General features: G+C 41.8%; 1 protein-coding gene across 1 annotated transcript in view; it reads left to right on the plus strand.

Annotated features, from left to right (window-relative positions):
* The window catches only part of ccar1 (cell division cycle and apoptosis regulator 1), a 53974-nt gene that overhangs the window by 4817 nt on the left and 32038 nt on the right, over positions 1 to 17119 (plus strand). The window contains exons 4-10 of the mRNA XM_080548752.1: positions 7062 to 7094; positions 7231 to 7263; positions 7478 to 7504; positions 8739 to 8935; positions 14318 to 14444; positions 15014 to 15133; positions 16267 to 16459. Coding sequence (XP_080404878.1) covers positions 7062 to 7094; positions 7231 to 7263; positions 7478 to 7504; positions 8739 to 8935; positions 14318 to 14444; positions 15014 to 15133; positions 16267 to 16459 — 730 coding nt within the window. The remainder of the gene's footprint in view (positions 1 to 7061; positions 7095 to 7230; positions 7264 to 7477; positions 7505 to 8738; positions 8936 to 14317; positions 14445 to 15013; positions 15134 to 16266; positions 16460 to 17119) is intronic.

Consider the following 17119-nt stretch of genomic DNA (forward strand, 5'->3'; position numbering starts at 1 on the left):
ACACACACAGTTGTCTATTGACAACACACTAATGAGAAGGATGCGCTTGTTTCTTTGAACACAGATATCTGGGTAAATTGTGGTCAGCTTCAGTCTCCATTCTGGTTCTAGCTATATTTTGTCTTCATGGCAGCAAGAGAAGAGAAGCTTTTCTCACACAGGGAGGTGGTTGCAAAAGGAAGGAGGAAGAGCACAGCTGCTAACGTTGCTAGCAGCGGGTACAAGCCGCCTGCTGCTGGAGACTGTAGTCTTAGCACTTGGCTCAGTCGGCTGACTGTCTTCTCCTTCAGCTACTCCGGTTCTAACATTAGGCCTACTACTATATCATTCATGTGCATGTGCAATATACATGTGACTGACAGATACACCCAAGACACTGACACACACAGAAAGATCATCAGCTCATCAAATATGAAGTACACGAGAGATAATCAGCTCATCGAATATGAAGTACACAAGAGTAGAGTACACATGGAACCGGGAACGTGCATACAGCACTGAACAACATCCGTAGAATATAAACTTGTGACTGACAGTCACATACATACATACACACACACACACACAATCAATGAAAGATCATCAGCTCATCAATATGAAGTATGCCTACATGTGTACACGCACAAAACCGGCTAACGTTACTCACTAACTGTTTACACAAGTAAAATCACAGTGTGACAGATTCGGTAAACAACCAACAGCAAGGTAATGCATCAGCTGAGTTAAAGAAAACCAATTCTTACCTTTGATGACAGCGACATGAGCCCTGTTTACCCATACCTCCGCCGTTCTGTTCGTGATGATTTTAGAGTCAATAGATTATTTTTGCCCCGCGCATTTTGCCCTGTAATAAGACCATGCGACCACACCTTGTCTCTTATTGTCCAAATGTTCCCTGAATTTTAGCTGCATCTTTTTCCAGCATGTAAATCCGTTGTCAATAAAAATTTGACTTCGAAATTCAAAAAAATCCCCTTTCCCCCTTCTTTCCACTGTGTCGTTTATGACATTTACCAACGTTTATGCTAGGAATAGTTCGAAGCTAGCGTTAGGTGCGAGGCTGCTCGGTTAACCCATTAGCGGGAACATAATTTGTTTCACAAAATAGGCTGATTTAGTTGACCATGAACGTCAGAGACAGACATTACGAATGTTCATTAAAATACCAGTATACTGAGCACTGGTATAAGAACATGAACCAGAGAACAGCAGTAAATGCAATAACCCACAGTTGTCGCTGATGATGTTGCATTTTCGATTAGGATACGGGATTAAAGGCACCGGCGATGGGCGAAGAGAGAGAGAGAGGAGAGTGATTTCCTGAAATCCAAATGTCCCGCGAAATTCGGACCAATCACGAAACTGTTTTGCAAGCGCGTCGCCTCGCGCTGCGCGCCTGTTGAGAGCGATTCAGTCTCGATTGCAGTGCGAACACAACTTCAATCTGCTTTTTTTCTGTTCTCCGGTCATAATAACTGAATCAATTAGTGGCAGAGAAAATTAATTTGTGGCGGCCCGCCACGAATTAATGCATATAGAGGAAACACTGAGCAGGTCTCCTCATGGATCCCGTTTTGAGCCAGGATTGTAAGGCGTTCGATCTTTTCATATTGATCTGCAAACGTTACCGCGGCCACCACCGACTAGCTTGCCATCCACTCTTGAATATGCTCGCACTCATCAGGGTTGCCAGATGGGATTGACAATTTCCAGCCTAAAAAGTCTAAAAACCGCTAAATCCACAAAAAACCAGCCCAAAACCTATATTGTCAGAAAACCGCTAGTTACTATTACACATTGTATGTAGCTACTAGGGTGTGTGTAACTTTCAGGCACTGACATTTTGATACCGCCTAAATGCTATTTATCCAGCCCAACCAGCCCAAATGCTTTTTTCCCGGCCCAGTGTGATCAAAAGAAGCCCATTCGGCGGTAACCCGCCCCAGCTGGCAACCCTGGCGTTCATGCTCACGCTATGCACGCTGGTAGTAAAGTTACTGCGGTGCACATTCAAACGTTTATTTTGCGTCTATACAAAAAAAACATGAAAGGAAATGCAAAACATATGTTAAATATAATTTGTTGTATATTGATAGTAGGCCTGTGGTTTTAAACTGATTATATAGGCCTACATATTTTTTCCTCCACACTGAGATTCCTTCGCGTACCACCAAGCATGAGCTCACGTATCACCGGTGGTACGCATACCACAGTTTGAGTAACGTTGGCCTAAATAATATAGAGAGCATTACAGTGATCTCTGAATCCATGAGATAACCTGTCCTATCAACTGTTTTAAGCAGAATAAACACTTAATAATATTTGACAAGCATTTATCCCATTAGAAAAACTGAAATGACAAAGGCTGGAAAGTGCGGCAGGTGTTTCAAAGTGGAAGTTTCATGTGCTAAATTCATCCCGGCTTTCATTGCATATGTCTTCCTGTTAAACAACTAGCTAATGTTGTAGAAACATTAGTAATGTTTGGAGTAAGAGAGACCTCTTTAACGAGAAGCTAGATGATTCTCTTAATGGTAAAAATAACAGTGGTCGTGAAAAAAATCAAATATATAAATTTTTTTTTTTAATGGGATAAATGCTTGTCAAATATTATTATATATATTGTGTGTTTATTCTTCTTAAAACAGTTGATAGGGCAGGTTATCTCATGGATTCAGAGATCACTGTAATGCTCTCTTTATTATTTAGGCTATTACACGGCTCTACACAGCTAAACTTGTTGTGCTATTAGATATATAATGCTTAAAATAAAATTGTCAATGCTTAAATATTATGTTTAATACATCAAATGTAGAAATGAATGTTTAAATATATAAACCCCTCTTCAGAAACGTTATTTTGGTTGATTATTCCTCCCCTTTAATAATACCAATTGGTATTGTATTTTATATCGTTGGAAAGCCTGATTAGTCACCTTTACAACGAGGTAGCCTACAACTTGTAAGGATCATGCATTCGGGGAATGAGCAACACAGCTAAACGTGTGGGTAGCGGCCCAAAAATATTTGCCAAAATCACCTATATTCTTCTGTTGGTATTCACTCTCGTTTTGAGTTGCTTGGTGGATTGGATGATTGCACTCTCCCAAAGTAATAAGGAAAAAACAACACATATTGGCCATTTTTACACTTTATTAATTTGACACTGTCAGGGACCTCAGCAGCGTGTGTAAGATCCATACGCAGTCACAACAGCTTGGCACCTCCTCATGCTGGTCACCAGCCTGGTCACACACTGCTGTGGGACGGCATCCCATTCCTCAACCAGGATTTGCCGCAAGTCAGCCAACATGGTTGCGTTGGTCACTCTGGCACGTACAGCACGCCCAAGCTGATCCCACAAGTGTTCAATTGGGTTGAGGTCTGGACTCACGGCAGGCCATTCCACCCTCTCCACTCCCCAGGGCTTAAAGTACTCCGGCACAGTGCCGGATTTCCGGCGCGGGAGAATTAAAAAAAAAAAAAAACTGCAATTGCGGCATTGCGCCGACGTGGTGGCGGGGGCGCTGTTTCACAAATAACTTAGCTTTCGTGTTTGCTAGCGAAACAGCTGATAGTTGATGTTGACTGCTCAAGGAGAATACATATTTGAAAGTACAGAATGCCTGTGAGCCTTATATTGCATTATATTACATTATATTTTGAATGGCCATCTGGTGCCTGAATATTGTTTTTTCCTTTACATATATAATGACATTTCCACCATAAATTGATGGCGAAAGGGCACAAATTGGTGCATATCAATTCACCAGAATGCAAGAAATTAAGTGTTTGATGCTCGTATAAGGACCCCCCAGACAGCTCTGCTTCATGGGTCCCCCCCGATGTCAAACACCACTGGTACCACCTCCGCCTCATTTTGAGCCAGGAAAAACCCTGAGTAGTGACGGGAAGCCTTATGGGACGTGGTGCCAAGAAGGAGAATATAAGTGATAGTGGCTTAATAAGTAATCAGTTTGTTCTTTTAAAGACATGTATATATTTTATTCTGTATTGTTATAGTGATAGTGGCTTAATAAGTGATGCAATCAGTTTGGCCTTTTAAAGACATCAAAAAAAAAAAATGGTATTAAGTATAAAACAGTATTATGAATTAATGAATGAATGGTCTTTATTGTCATTACAGTTTTTCCCAATTGCTAAAACACAAAAGCCAATTCTCTAAACCAAATGACCAGTTCTCTAAACACATTTAATAAAACTAGCTCCCATTTGCCAAAACCATAAACACATTTCACATGAAGACACAATTCACAAAACACAATCCTCCTTTTCTCATAAATCTAAACACATTTTGTCTTGCTAAAACACAAGTTGCAAAAAACTCTGCTCAAAATGTCAAATTCTCAAATTAAAGCTCATGTGATGCAAAATGCTTGCCACAGTCAGCAAAATGTTAACACAATGAACACACCTGGCTTCATTCATTAAACATAACGACTCAAAATTTAAGACACTTGTTGCAAATTATTGTGGTGTGTGTGTGGTATAGTTCCATAAATAAATAAAAAAACATCACACCCTGAACATTGTTTTCAGTGAGTATTGTTGTGTGTAATGGATCCTCTGTAGTGTTTGCATTGAGTTGTGATACAGTATTGTACATGTTACGGTACATGTGGGAATACGGTAACATTTTTCAAACCTTTATTTACGTGAAACTCGATAGGACAACAGTGCAACAACTTCGCGGCTGAACTTTAGTAACATTTCGGACATCATATGCCATTTAAAGGGGAATAATAGATATCTAAAAATGCATGACTATCATGCAAAATCAGCCTTACTGTAATGTAAAATATGTAATGTTAGATATAACGTTAGACAGGGAGCGCAGATTTATTTTTATGCATGACTATCATACATGTGGGAAAACTAGGGTTAGGGTTAGGTGCTAGGGTTACAGTAAGGTTAGGGGTAGGGTTTGAGTTTGAGTTTGAGTTTTGAAGAGAGAAGGTGTGGTTTTGCTTATGTAGCTTTAGAAAAGTGTGTTGTGTTTAGAGTTTTGGGAAAATGGAGGAAAGTTTTGTGAAATGTGTTTTAGCAATTGAGAAAAACTGTAATACAGTACAGGTACCATACAACAAAATTTAGGAGGGGGGGCTCCCCTGGTGCTTGGAAAAAGACTAAAAACACGAGGGCCAAGGGTAAAATAAAAAAGGGAAAAGAGCTGGTTTACATAAATAAAGGCTATGTACACTATCTACTATACTACTATACTATACAATAAAACACTGTGCTGTACTCTAGTCTATGGTATGCTATAAATATCCTAACTTTTCCTATATCTGAACCTTATGTACACAAGGGTTGTCATATTGCACATAGTATTGTTGCACATTCATTTAAAGTATTAATGCATTTTAACATTGAGACATATATTTTGTATTGACTATAAAATAGTATTAATGCATTTAAACATTGAGACAAGAAGCTGTCTTCTGTACCCGCTCTCCCAATATCTCAAACTGTGACCCCCCTCCCCAAGAAAAAGTTTCAGGCACAGGATTTTTTCCCACTTTAAGCCCTGACTCCCAAATTCTGGAGGTGCTCTGTGATGATCCTGGCTCTGTGGGGGCGAGCGTTGTCATCCTGGAGGATGGAGTTAGGTCCCAGATTCGCCACTAGCCCCAGAATATCATTCCTGTCAATTAGGTGCCATTCAGGTGCCAGTCACACACCTGTGACTGACATACACCTGCCAGCACTTGAAGCTCAAAACGAGAGTGAATACCAACAGAAGAATATTGCAGGGGATTTTGGCAAAACAAATTGGGCCGCTACCCACACGTTTAGCTGTGTTACTCATTCCACGAATGCATGATCCTTACAAGTTGTACCTCGTTGTAAAGGTGATTAATCAGGCTTTCCAACGATATACAATACCAAATGGTATTATTTAAGGGGAGGAAGAATCGACTGAAATAACGTTTCAGAAATGACTGTGTCAGCTAGGGTAAGGCAGGCGGTAATACGCTATTTGGAGCATAAGGCACTCGTCTGCCGTAACACGCTTTGTACTCTGTATACCGTGGTGAAACGCTTTGTACTCTGTATACCGCGGTGAAACGCGGTTGGGGGCGGTTTTAACGGTGTCAACTTGGATACCGCTCAACCCTACTGTCAGCACAATGGTTCACTGACCAGGTTTCCTAAGCTTTAACTCACTATAGACACAGTGGTCTTACGTAAAGGAGTCACTTCACATCACATGATCTGTAGGCTACACCACTTGCATGCTTTCATTTAGAAATGTGTTTCACTTTGGTTAGAACCTTAATGATCTATTTGCTTTCCTTTTCCCCCCCTCTCCAGTGGGATGTTGTCATGTACAGTGGCTATCAAAAGTCATCACACCCCTTCACTTTTTCCACATTTTGTTGTGTTATAGACTCAATTTAAAATTGATAAAAATAAATACAAATTGGCAATCAATCCACACACAATACCCCGTAATGACAAAGTGAAAACAAGTTTTATTAAAATTGAAACACAGAAATACCTCGTGCATGAGTCTTCACACCCTTTGCTATGACACTCTTAAAATGAGCTAAAAAGCAAAAATGTCATCAACAAATCACTACAAAGCATTATGTTTAGTGCAAATCGAGCACATGCAATGCAGTTTCTGCACCATCTCGTGTGAACAATAGTGGTAGCTGCATCAAGTTATGTTAGGTATATTTGTCACTGTCAGGGACTGAGGAGTTTGTCAGGATCAAGAGAAAATTATTACATTTGCTGTGTTGGTAGTGACAACCTAATTTCTGTGTTTCAATTTTAATACATTTGCAGAAATCTCAAAAAACTTGTTTTCACTTTGTCATTATGTAATGACTTTGTCATTGTATTTAATCAATTTTAAATTGAGTCTGTGTGGGTGTGTTGACCTTCGATAGCCACTGTATATCAAATTAAATATAAGAATGTGCTTAATGTGTGCAAGCTAATTATGCTAGTCATATGATGTAATGGCTATCAATCAATCATGCAAATGTATTGTGAACTCAACAACACGCTTTTTGCCCCCTTTTTCTCCAGCAACTTTGCAGTTACTCAGAAAACTCTTTTAGGGTAAGCAGCACAGCTCCTGTCAAGGCACTTTATGGTTGGTGTGGTGGGTGGACTGTTCTCAACTCCAGAAACAGACAGCACTGTCAATAAATAGTGATTCTCTCTCTCTCTTTCTCTCTCTCTCCTCTGTCCACAGCTCCCACAGCCCCAACAGTCACTGCTTTCACAGGTAATTACAACACATTCTTTATTCTTTAGCTTTATTTAGCTTATTTACTATATATATAGGTCTGAAAAACAACATTTTGTTTATGGGATTACATCAACATTCCTTCTCGTTTCATATTTTTGAGAGACATAAGATAAGAATGATCTAGGAATGTATCATAATATTCTAAAATGAATTTGTGTTTTCTCCTCCCTGTCGTCTGCTGATGTGACAGAACTGGACTGGTGAAAACAAATTCCCGGTAGGCCTCCGCACTGCATCACCTGCACTGTATCACCTGCACTGTACCACCTGCACTGTATCACCTGCACTGTACCACCTGCAATGTACCACCTGCACTATATCACCTGCACTATATCACCTGCACTGTATCACCTGCACTGTACCACCTGCAATGTACCACCTGCACTATATCACCTGCACTATATCACCTGCACTGTATCACCTGCACTGTACCACCTGCAATGTACCACCTGCACTGTACCACCTGCACTGTACCACCTGCACTGTACCACCTGCAATGTACCACCTGCACTATATCACCTGCACTGTATCACCTGCACTACCGTATTTTCCGGACAATAAGTCGCTCCGGAGTATAAGTCACACCAGTAAAAAATGTGTAATGAAGAAAAAAACACATAAGTCGCATTTATTTAGAAATGTATTTCACAAAATCCAAGACCAAGAACAGACATTTAATCTGGAAAAGCAAGTTATTCAACTACACAATAGCACACAGAACAACAGGCTGAATAGGCTAAATTAACATAACAAGCCACATTAACAGTTATTCAGCTACACAATAGCATAAAGAACATACCTGGGAGGCTGAATAGGCTAAATTAACATAACAAGCCAGCTAGTCCAACATGCAAGTTACCAGTAAACAAGTTCACCAAGCTCCCGTTAATGTTTCAGTTAATTCTTCAGTGGTACAGGAGCAGCATATAGTTGTCACAAGCCCAGAGCGCCCTCTCGCCGCTGTAGACGGTAATGTAAAACTATGAAAAAAAGTGCGACTTATAGTCCGGAAAATACGGTATATCACCTGCATCCTTGGTTTTCTGATCTATGCAGATAAATTAAATAATGTCATCTAATGACTTCTTCGTGGGCGGCTGTGGCACAGGAGGTCGAGCCGCCGTCTAATGATCGCAAGGTTGGCAGATCGGCGGTTCGAGACCCGGCTGGCCACATGTCGAAGTGTCCTTGGGCAAGACACTGAACCCCAAATTGCTCCCAGTGAGCGGGCCGGTGCCTTGCATGGTAGCTTGCCGCCATGTGTGTGTGAATGGGTGAATGAGAGGCTGTCCATTTACTATTTACCATTTACTCCTATCCGATCCTCTTACCACACTGTCTCTAAAAGTCTTAGCCCTTAGCCTCTGGTTTCACATGTTGGGGGTACAATGCAGACATGGAGAGGGACTTTCAGTTGAAAACACTTCCATTCCTGCTCTCCCCCTCGCTAGCCCCCAGTGGTCCTGCCCACCAGTCTGAGCATGGCCAACCCCCAGCAGACAGCCCAGATCACCGTGTCCTACCCCACGCCGCGCTCCAGCCACCAGCAGCAGAGCCAGCCCCAGAAGCAGCGCGTCTTCACCGGCGTGGTCAACAAGCTGCACGACACCTTTGGCTTTGTTGATGAGGATGTCTTCTTTCAGCTCAGGTGAGTAGAGAAGCTGTCTGTGTTACCAGATGAACCGTCATATGTTTCATATCCCATGCCCCTGTGGGTTTGGCTGTTTATTGGTTTGTTAATTTCAAATGTTTCTACATACAGTGGGGGAAATAAGTATTGAACAAATCAATGTTTTGTAGTAAATGTATTCCCAATGAGCCTATTCAAGTGAAACATGCACCAGACTTATGAGTCCATATGTAAATAAAGTTATGTGTAATAAAGTGGAATGAAACAGGGAAAAAGTATTGAATTGGAAATACATTTACTGGACAAAATGTTGATCTGTTAAATACTTATTTTCCCCACTGTACCTGGAGTCCCATCCACCACCAATATATTGCACCCACTTGACTGTTTCAAGTGTTGAAACTACCAGGGCCGGACCTAGGCATAGGGATTCTAACCCTAACAGAGAGGGGTAACGAACATCAACTGCCTAAATAATGTTAAACATATATTTAAAAAATATAAAAATCTGATCTAAAATTTTATTTCAATGTTTCTATATTTATTTAGCAACAATGAGCTGGAAAAAATATTTCCTGCGGTTCAGCTGAGATCATCGCTGTATGTTAGCAGCAGCCACATATAGGCTAACTGTTAGCAGCTTTCGGGTGGTCATTCAGGTCATTCAGTCATTTAAATATCTACACTACCGTTCGAAAGTTTGGGGTCACCCAGACAATTTCGTGTTTTCCATGAAAACTCACACTTTTATTTATCAAATGAGTTGCAAAATGAATAGAAAATATAGTCAAGACATTGACAAGGTTAGAAATAACCATTTTTATTTGAAAAAATAATTTTGTCCTTCAAACTTTGCTTTCGTCAAAGAATGCTCCCTTTGCAGCAATTACAGCATTGCAGACCTTTGGCATTCTAGCTGTTAATTTGTTGAGGTAATCTGAAGAAATTTCACCCCACGCTTCCTGAAGCACCTGCCACAAGTTGGACTGGCTTGATGGGCACTTCTTGCGTACCATACGGTCAAGCTCCCACCACAGCTCAATGGGGTTGAGATCTGGTGACTCCGCTGGCCACTCCATTACAGACAGAATACTAGCTGCCTGCTTCTTCCCTAAATAGTTCTTACATAATTTGGAGGTGTGCTTTGGGTCATTGTCCTGTTGTAGGAGGAAATTGGCTCCAATCAAGCGCTGTCCACAGGGTATGGCATGGCGTTGCAAAATTGAGTGATAGCCTTCCTTATTCAAAATCCCTTTTACCGTGTACAAATCTCCCACGTTACCAGCACCAAAGCAGCCCCAGACCATCACAGATGGCGTCAGGCACTCTACCAGCATCTTTTCACTTGTTCTGCGTCTCACAAATGTTCTTCTGTGTGATCCAAACACCTCAAACTTCGATTTGTCTGTCCATAACACTTTTTTTCCAATCTTCCTCTGTCCAATGTCTGTGTTCTTTTGCCCATATTAATCTTTTCCTTTTATTGGCCAGTGTCAGATATGGCTTTTTCTTTGCCACTTCTGCCTAGAAGGCCAGCATCCCGGAGTCGCCTCTTCACTGTAGACGTTGACACTGGCGTTTTGCGGGTACCATTTAATGAAGCTGCCAGTTCAGGACCTGTGAGTAGGGATGCTCCGATTTATCGGCCACCGATTTAAATCGGCCGATTTCACTCCAAATGACTCGATCGGTGATCGGTAAAAATGGCCGATCGCAAAAACCGATCTTTTTTTTTTTTTTTTTTTTTCCCTGGGGAAGACAGATAACTGAACAGAAAACATAGGAGGACGTAACAGTATGTAAACCATGAAGGCCACGTTTATGATGTCTTTTATACAGCCATATCGACTGACTTGGGCTTCAGGCCCTAACTGGGTGATAGGCCAGACTTTTACTATGCCATAAAAATGGGTCTGCGTTTGCTTGGTGCCTAATGGATCAAAACTTTTGTCTAAAAAGCAAAAAATATGTAGGCTATCTAGTCAGTAGGCCTACAGTTATGTATTTTTTTTAAAAATCGGTATCGGTATCGGTTGATCTTGAGGAAAAAAATCGGTGATCGGTATCGGCCCCAAAAATCCAGATCGGAGCATCCCTACCTGTGAGGCGTCTATTTCTCAAACTAGAGACTCTAATGTACTTGTCTTCTTGCTCAGTTGTGCACCAGGGCCTCCCACTTCTCTTTCTACTTTGGTTAGAGCCTGTTTGTGCTGTTCTCTGAAGGGAGTAGTACACACCGTTGTAGGAAATGTTCAGTTTCTTGGCAATTTCTCACATGGAATAGCCTTCATTTCTAAGAACAAGAATAGACTGTCGAGTTTCATATGAAAGTTCTCTTTTTCTGGCCATTTTGAGAGTATAATCGAACCCACAAATGTGATGCTCCAGATACTCAACTAGCTCAAAGGAAGGCCATTTGTATAGCTTCTCTAACCAGCAAAACCGTTTTCAGCTGTGCTAACGTAATTGCACAAGGGGTTTCAATAGGGATGCACGATATGCATTTTTTCCAACCGATACCGATAACCGATGTTTACCCGCTTCTCGTGGCCGATAACCGATATGAGAACAGATATAATTTCACAGTTGATAACCTGTAGTTCATGCACACCTGAAGGTAAGAAAGGCTGTCATCCAGGAAACCGGAAACAAATGCTGCTAACAGCTAGCGGCTAACAAAGCACAGCACTACGAAAGTTTAAACTGTATTTTAATAACATCACAACATGCTGATAGAACATCAACATGCTAAAAACACATAACTACACATAATTAGATGATCACACAGTCCTTGCTTTTGAACACGTCCTAAAATGAAAGTATATTTACAAGCCATGTAAACCGATAGCCGATTACCTCCGGACAACAATAACAATGAATCAATTCGGTTAAGTCGTAACTAGGGTTGGGTACCGTTTGGGTTTTATCCGGTACCGGTACTTAACCGATACTTTAAAAACGGTACCGGTACCAAAACGGTACTTAATTCGGTACTTTTGATTTTTAAAAATGACATATATATATAATAATAACACGGTCGACAACATTAAACAGCTTTTCACTTTTTTATTGCTGAGGCACAATATATATTAGTTAAATATACACTCAAATTAAAATAAATGAAAATAAAACTCCTGAGCCTTGGGGACTCCATTAAGCTGGGGGTGCCTATCGTTGGTACTGATGTCGAATACGAGTACACACTTGTTCGGCGGCCCCTCAAGGACATCAGAATATTCTTAGAAAAGGGATCTAGTGAAGAGGCCTGCATAGCCCCCAGAACCAAGAGGAAATATAACTCTGATAAACTGGAGCCCTCCACCTCGTCAAAATCCAAACTCTGTTGCCGCTCAGCTACTACTCCCCTCCCCCTCTCTGGTCTCTGTTGACATGACGATAGATTTTTCAGACACAGTAGTAGGATAAGAACGGTCACAGTACCCGAATATCAAGAGATCCCCGATCATGTTGTCCACCGCGCAGAGACGCAGCCACACATCCGCACAACGTCATCAACAGACGCGTCGAATCCTGGAGTGCACTGTCCAATCAAAGGCGTGCGTTCGTAAACTCGCTCTGAGACCGTCGCAGCGCACACTGGGCCCGACGTCATAAGGGGAGCAAGTCATTTGATTGGACAGAAGGCATTCCACGAGTGGTGATCAGAATTCCAGAACGAGTTTACGAAACGCACCCATAAGTCGAGCGTCGCGTTATGCCAACCCGCTAGCGGAAGTTGCTATTAGCAACCTTCTCGTTATCCTTCCGTACTCGCTGCTTTCACTGAGTGGAAATTTAACAGGCGATGTGACGTCGCGAGATAGAAAAGTACCGAAATGAGGCACCGAAATCTCCTTTGCGATTCGGTACGGGTACATACCGAATGTAAAGTAACCGGTACCTACCGGTACCGATTTTCGGTACCCAACCCTAGTCGTAACGTGTTTCAGGGTCCAACGTTGGCTGAGGTGCTCTCTTCGAAATGACTCAGTAATAATAATAATTCATTATATTTATATAGTGCTTTTCCGAGGCTCAAAGACACTGACAAATATGGGAAAAACAGGAAAGTGCTGCGTCCCTTGTTGTATGAATAGATCAGAGTCTAAAAAACGATTGAACTGTCATTCTACCGCTGTAGTACACTGGTATTATGGTGCAGGGAATTTCTGGTTTGGACCCGGAAATTGCTAAACGTCAATTTAATTCCTCAAAGTATACATATTAAGAGAGCTATTTATAGCGGTTTCACGTATGCGAGTGGTGTAGCCCATATATGCATTGTGCGCATATTATGTGCATACGACACCCGTGAAGCATTTCTGCGACACGCGTTTCTGTTAACTGTTTTCGTTCCCTCATCGCTGTATTCAATGCCAAAATCATATTCCTTCCATACAGCGTGCTTGCAATGGTGAATCTTCAGGTGACTTATGATATTCGTTGTGTTGCAACTCGTAGACCTTTGCCCTCCTCTCCGAACTTTTGCCGAACATGAATTGCAAATTGCAAACGCACTATCTGCCTCAGAAAATGTCCACACCGTTTCGCTCTCGTCTCTACACTGCGTGGCTGTACACAGGCGCAGCATCATGAGCGCTACAACCGGAACCGGAAATATTTCCGGCTTCATATTATCGGCTCTATATCGGCTAAAATGTAATAAAACCGATAAATATTTAATAACATTAATTTCCCAATATCGGGCCGATAATATCGTGCATCCCTAGTTTTCAAGGTTTTTCTAATCATCCATTAGCTTTTTAACGCGATTAGCAAACACAATGTACCATTAGAACACTGGAGTGACGGTTGCTGGAAATGGGCCTCTATACACCTATGTAGATATTCCATTAAAAAACAGATGTTTGCAGCTAGAATAGTCATTTTCCACATTTACAATGTATAGAGTGTATTTCTGATTAATTTAATGTTATCTTCATTGAAAAAAACTGTGCTTTTCTTATAAAAAATAAGGACATTTCCAAGTGACCTCAAACTTTTGAACAGTAGTGTAAGTCTGAATAAACAAGGACACATTAAAATCAAACCTAAAATGCATATACCTGAAATGTGTAATATAAGGCTATACTTTCTAGGCTATGCTATCAATAAATGACTACAAACAACAAACAAATTGTGTATGAATACTGAAATAGAAATAGATGAGATAAATATATACCTAACTACATTAATGAGCATACTAATCATATGGCAGTTAAAAGTAATTTTCTTTGTTTACTAAATATCTAAATGTGTGTGTAGGGCCCTAAAAATAAATTCTGCCTAGTATAATCTATCCATTTAATCCGGCCCTGGTAATTACTAAATTAATCAAATGACTTTTCATTGTCAAATGGACAAATCCGTCCTGAGTGAGGTTTGCTGATGTGTCCACAGTGCCGTGAAGGGGAAGACTCCCCAGGTGGGAGACAGGGTGCTAGTAGAAGCCGTGTACAACCCCAACATGCCCTTCAAATGGAACGCTCAGCGCATACAGACCTTACCTCAACTGACCAACCAATCGGTGAGAAAACACTTTTTTTTACAAGTCGTTTTATGTTTATGTAGTTTTCAGAGGGTTATACATCTAAAAACAGGATCAAGAGAACAATATACACCCTCTTCTTAAGCAAACCCCCCACCCTCTCCACACATACACGCCCTAACACACAGACCAAGAAAACAGACTGGGTTGTGTTCAGTCGTGTGTTCTGGGTTGTGTTCAGTCGGCGTGAAAGGAAGAGGGGATACTCTTCCTTCTAAATCAGATTTTCTATTTTGATACGTTTTCTACTGAATGTGACTGCTGACAGCGACAACAGTCAAAGCTAATTGAATACATCATCAGAATCCTCATCATATCTTAAATGGTTTGGCTCATATCTTTCCTTGATTTGGTTCCAATCTGATGGTCCACTCCACCCCCCCCCCCCCTCTGCCCTTGATGACTTTGGGCTGGACAGTTTATTCATCCTAGTTCTCAGAGAGGGCGAGTCCGCAAGGGCATTATGTGAATGGTGTGAGTGGTCAGATTTGAATTGTGTGTGCGTGTGCTGTCTTTAACTGACTGCTCTGTTCTCAATCCCCTCCTAGCTTCAGCAGCAGCCTCAACCCTTACCTCAAGTTTCCCCACAGCTGGGCAGCTTTTACCCTGACCCAGGGCTGCAGCAACGCTACTCAGACATGCACTCCGGACCAGACATCAGGCAAAATGTAACCCTCCCCCTGTCCCGCCCCTTCTCCTGTCCTCTCCTCTCTTGTCTCTTCACTGATGGAGACAGCTCCCCACAATTGGAGATTTGTTGTCCAGTCTTTGGAGCATTCTATTGTGTTTCAGGCCAGGATAGCGTTCCAGTTTATATTAGCACATAAGTGGGGATTCTAAAATGCAGTGGATACTCACAGCAGCAGTATCGCATTTTTGAAATGTATTTGATTGCAGATGGGTAGTGTTTGATCACATTTTTAGAGGATCTTGTTGAACCACAAAAGAATGCTTTCTAGAATTGTCTTTGCACTTCTCTTGTTTTGGGTCTCTTTACTTGGGGCTCCTCTTTCCTTTTTTATTTTTTTTGTTCTACAGGGGAAATGTGCAGTTTTAGATAGTGTATTCAAGGTGCTTTTAAAGTGCAATCCATATGATTTCCTATTGAAATTCAAGTGTTCTAGTGACATGCCGGGAAATATATTGCAAGTCTCCACATGATATAGTGTATAATGCTCTACACTTTCTCTATGCCCAAATATGAAATCATAAATGATGATGTATCATGTTTGATATGGCACAATGGGGCAGTTAGTTGTTTGTATTTGTTGGGTCTTATCAATGATAAATTAGTAGTAGGATATCATGAAATGCACCTTGAACACACTTTCTCTTCACTCATCTAACCCTCTTCATTGATGTGTACAATTCTGTGGTTTTCACTCAAGAACTTTTTCCACCTTACAAACAGGTCAGGAAATATCACAAGTGGAAAGTATTTTTTTTACAGAAATCTATAAGCAGAAATATCCCTGGATTTGATAACTTGATAGGGGAGCAGGTGGAGCTAGAAGTCTGTTCCTTATTCCATTCTTTGCATTACAACGAGCCTGTCCTCTAATTTCTATCTCCACCAGCCTCCCCTGATATGCTGTTCCCTCACGGTACCACTAGCTGTCCTTGCTTTACACACATAATGGGGGGGGGGTTCATGTTATCATCAGGACAACATCATTGGGCACAACTGATTTCAAAACATTGTCCACATTTTCTAGTTCTATTTTGACTTGAGCTCTTCAATGTCTACTAGTAACAGTGTTGAGAGTGAGCACCACTCAACATCTCTCTCTCCTCCCCTCAGAACCATCCCCCAGGACCCAACATGATGAAGCCTGGGCCCACCATGATGCAGTCTCTGCCTCCCCCCAACACCTTCAGTGTTCAGGCCCAGGGCCCCCCTCCCTCCCTGCTCCAGGCCCAGCTCTCTGCAGCCTCCCTGGCCCCCCTCCTCCAGAACCCACCCCAGCCCCTGCTGCCACAGCCACCGCCCAAAGGTAGGCCCTCCCCTGTTCAAATGGCTGTTTGTAATAAGTTTATTTTGTAATACACGCAAGGCAATTGTAACTTACCAAAGTAAGGATAGCAGTCTTAGACAATTCCACTTTCAGATGAACAAATGTAAACTCTCAGTGAGACCTGGTTGTAAGACTTGTAGCTGAGTAGAGTACACCAATGTGGAGGAGAAAGAAACAGCTTGGAGTTAAATTGAGATTATTGTGATTGGTAATGCATATTTCTCTGTATATATGCTTTTTTCTGTTCTGCCTGCTCTTTCCACCATGTCTGTCTGTCTGTCTCTCCCCACCATGTCTGTCTGTCTGTCTCCCCACCATGTGTGTCTGTCTGTCTGTCTGTCCGTCTCCCCACCATGTCTGTCTGTCTGTCTGTCTGTCTCCCCACCATGTCTGTCTGTCTATCTCTCCGTCTCCCCACCATGTCTGTCTGTCTGTCCGTCTCCCCACCATGTGTGTCTGTCTGTCTCCCCACCATGTCTGTCTGTCTGTCTGTCCGTCTCCCCACCATGTCTGTCTGTCCGTCTCCCCACCATGTGTGTCTGTCTGTCTCACCGTGTGTGTCTGTCCGTCTCCCCACCATGTCTGTCTGTCTGTCCGTCTCCCCACCATGTGTGTCTGTCTGTCCGTCCGTCTCCCCAC

This window comes from Nansenia antarctica, assembly GCF_963989245.1.
Source record: "Nansenia antarctica genome assembly, chromosome: 1".
NCBI classification, from domain to species: Eukaryota; Metazoa; Chordata; class Actinopteri; order Argentiniformes; family Microstomatidae; genus Nansenia; species Nansenia antarctica.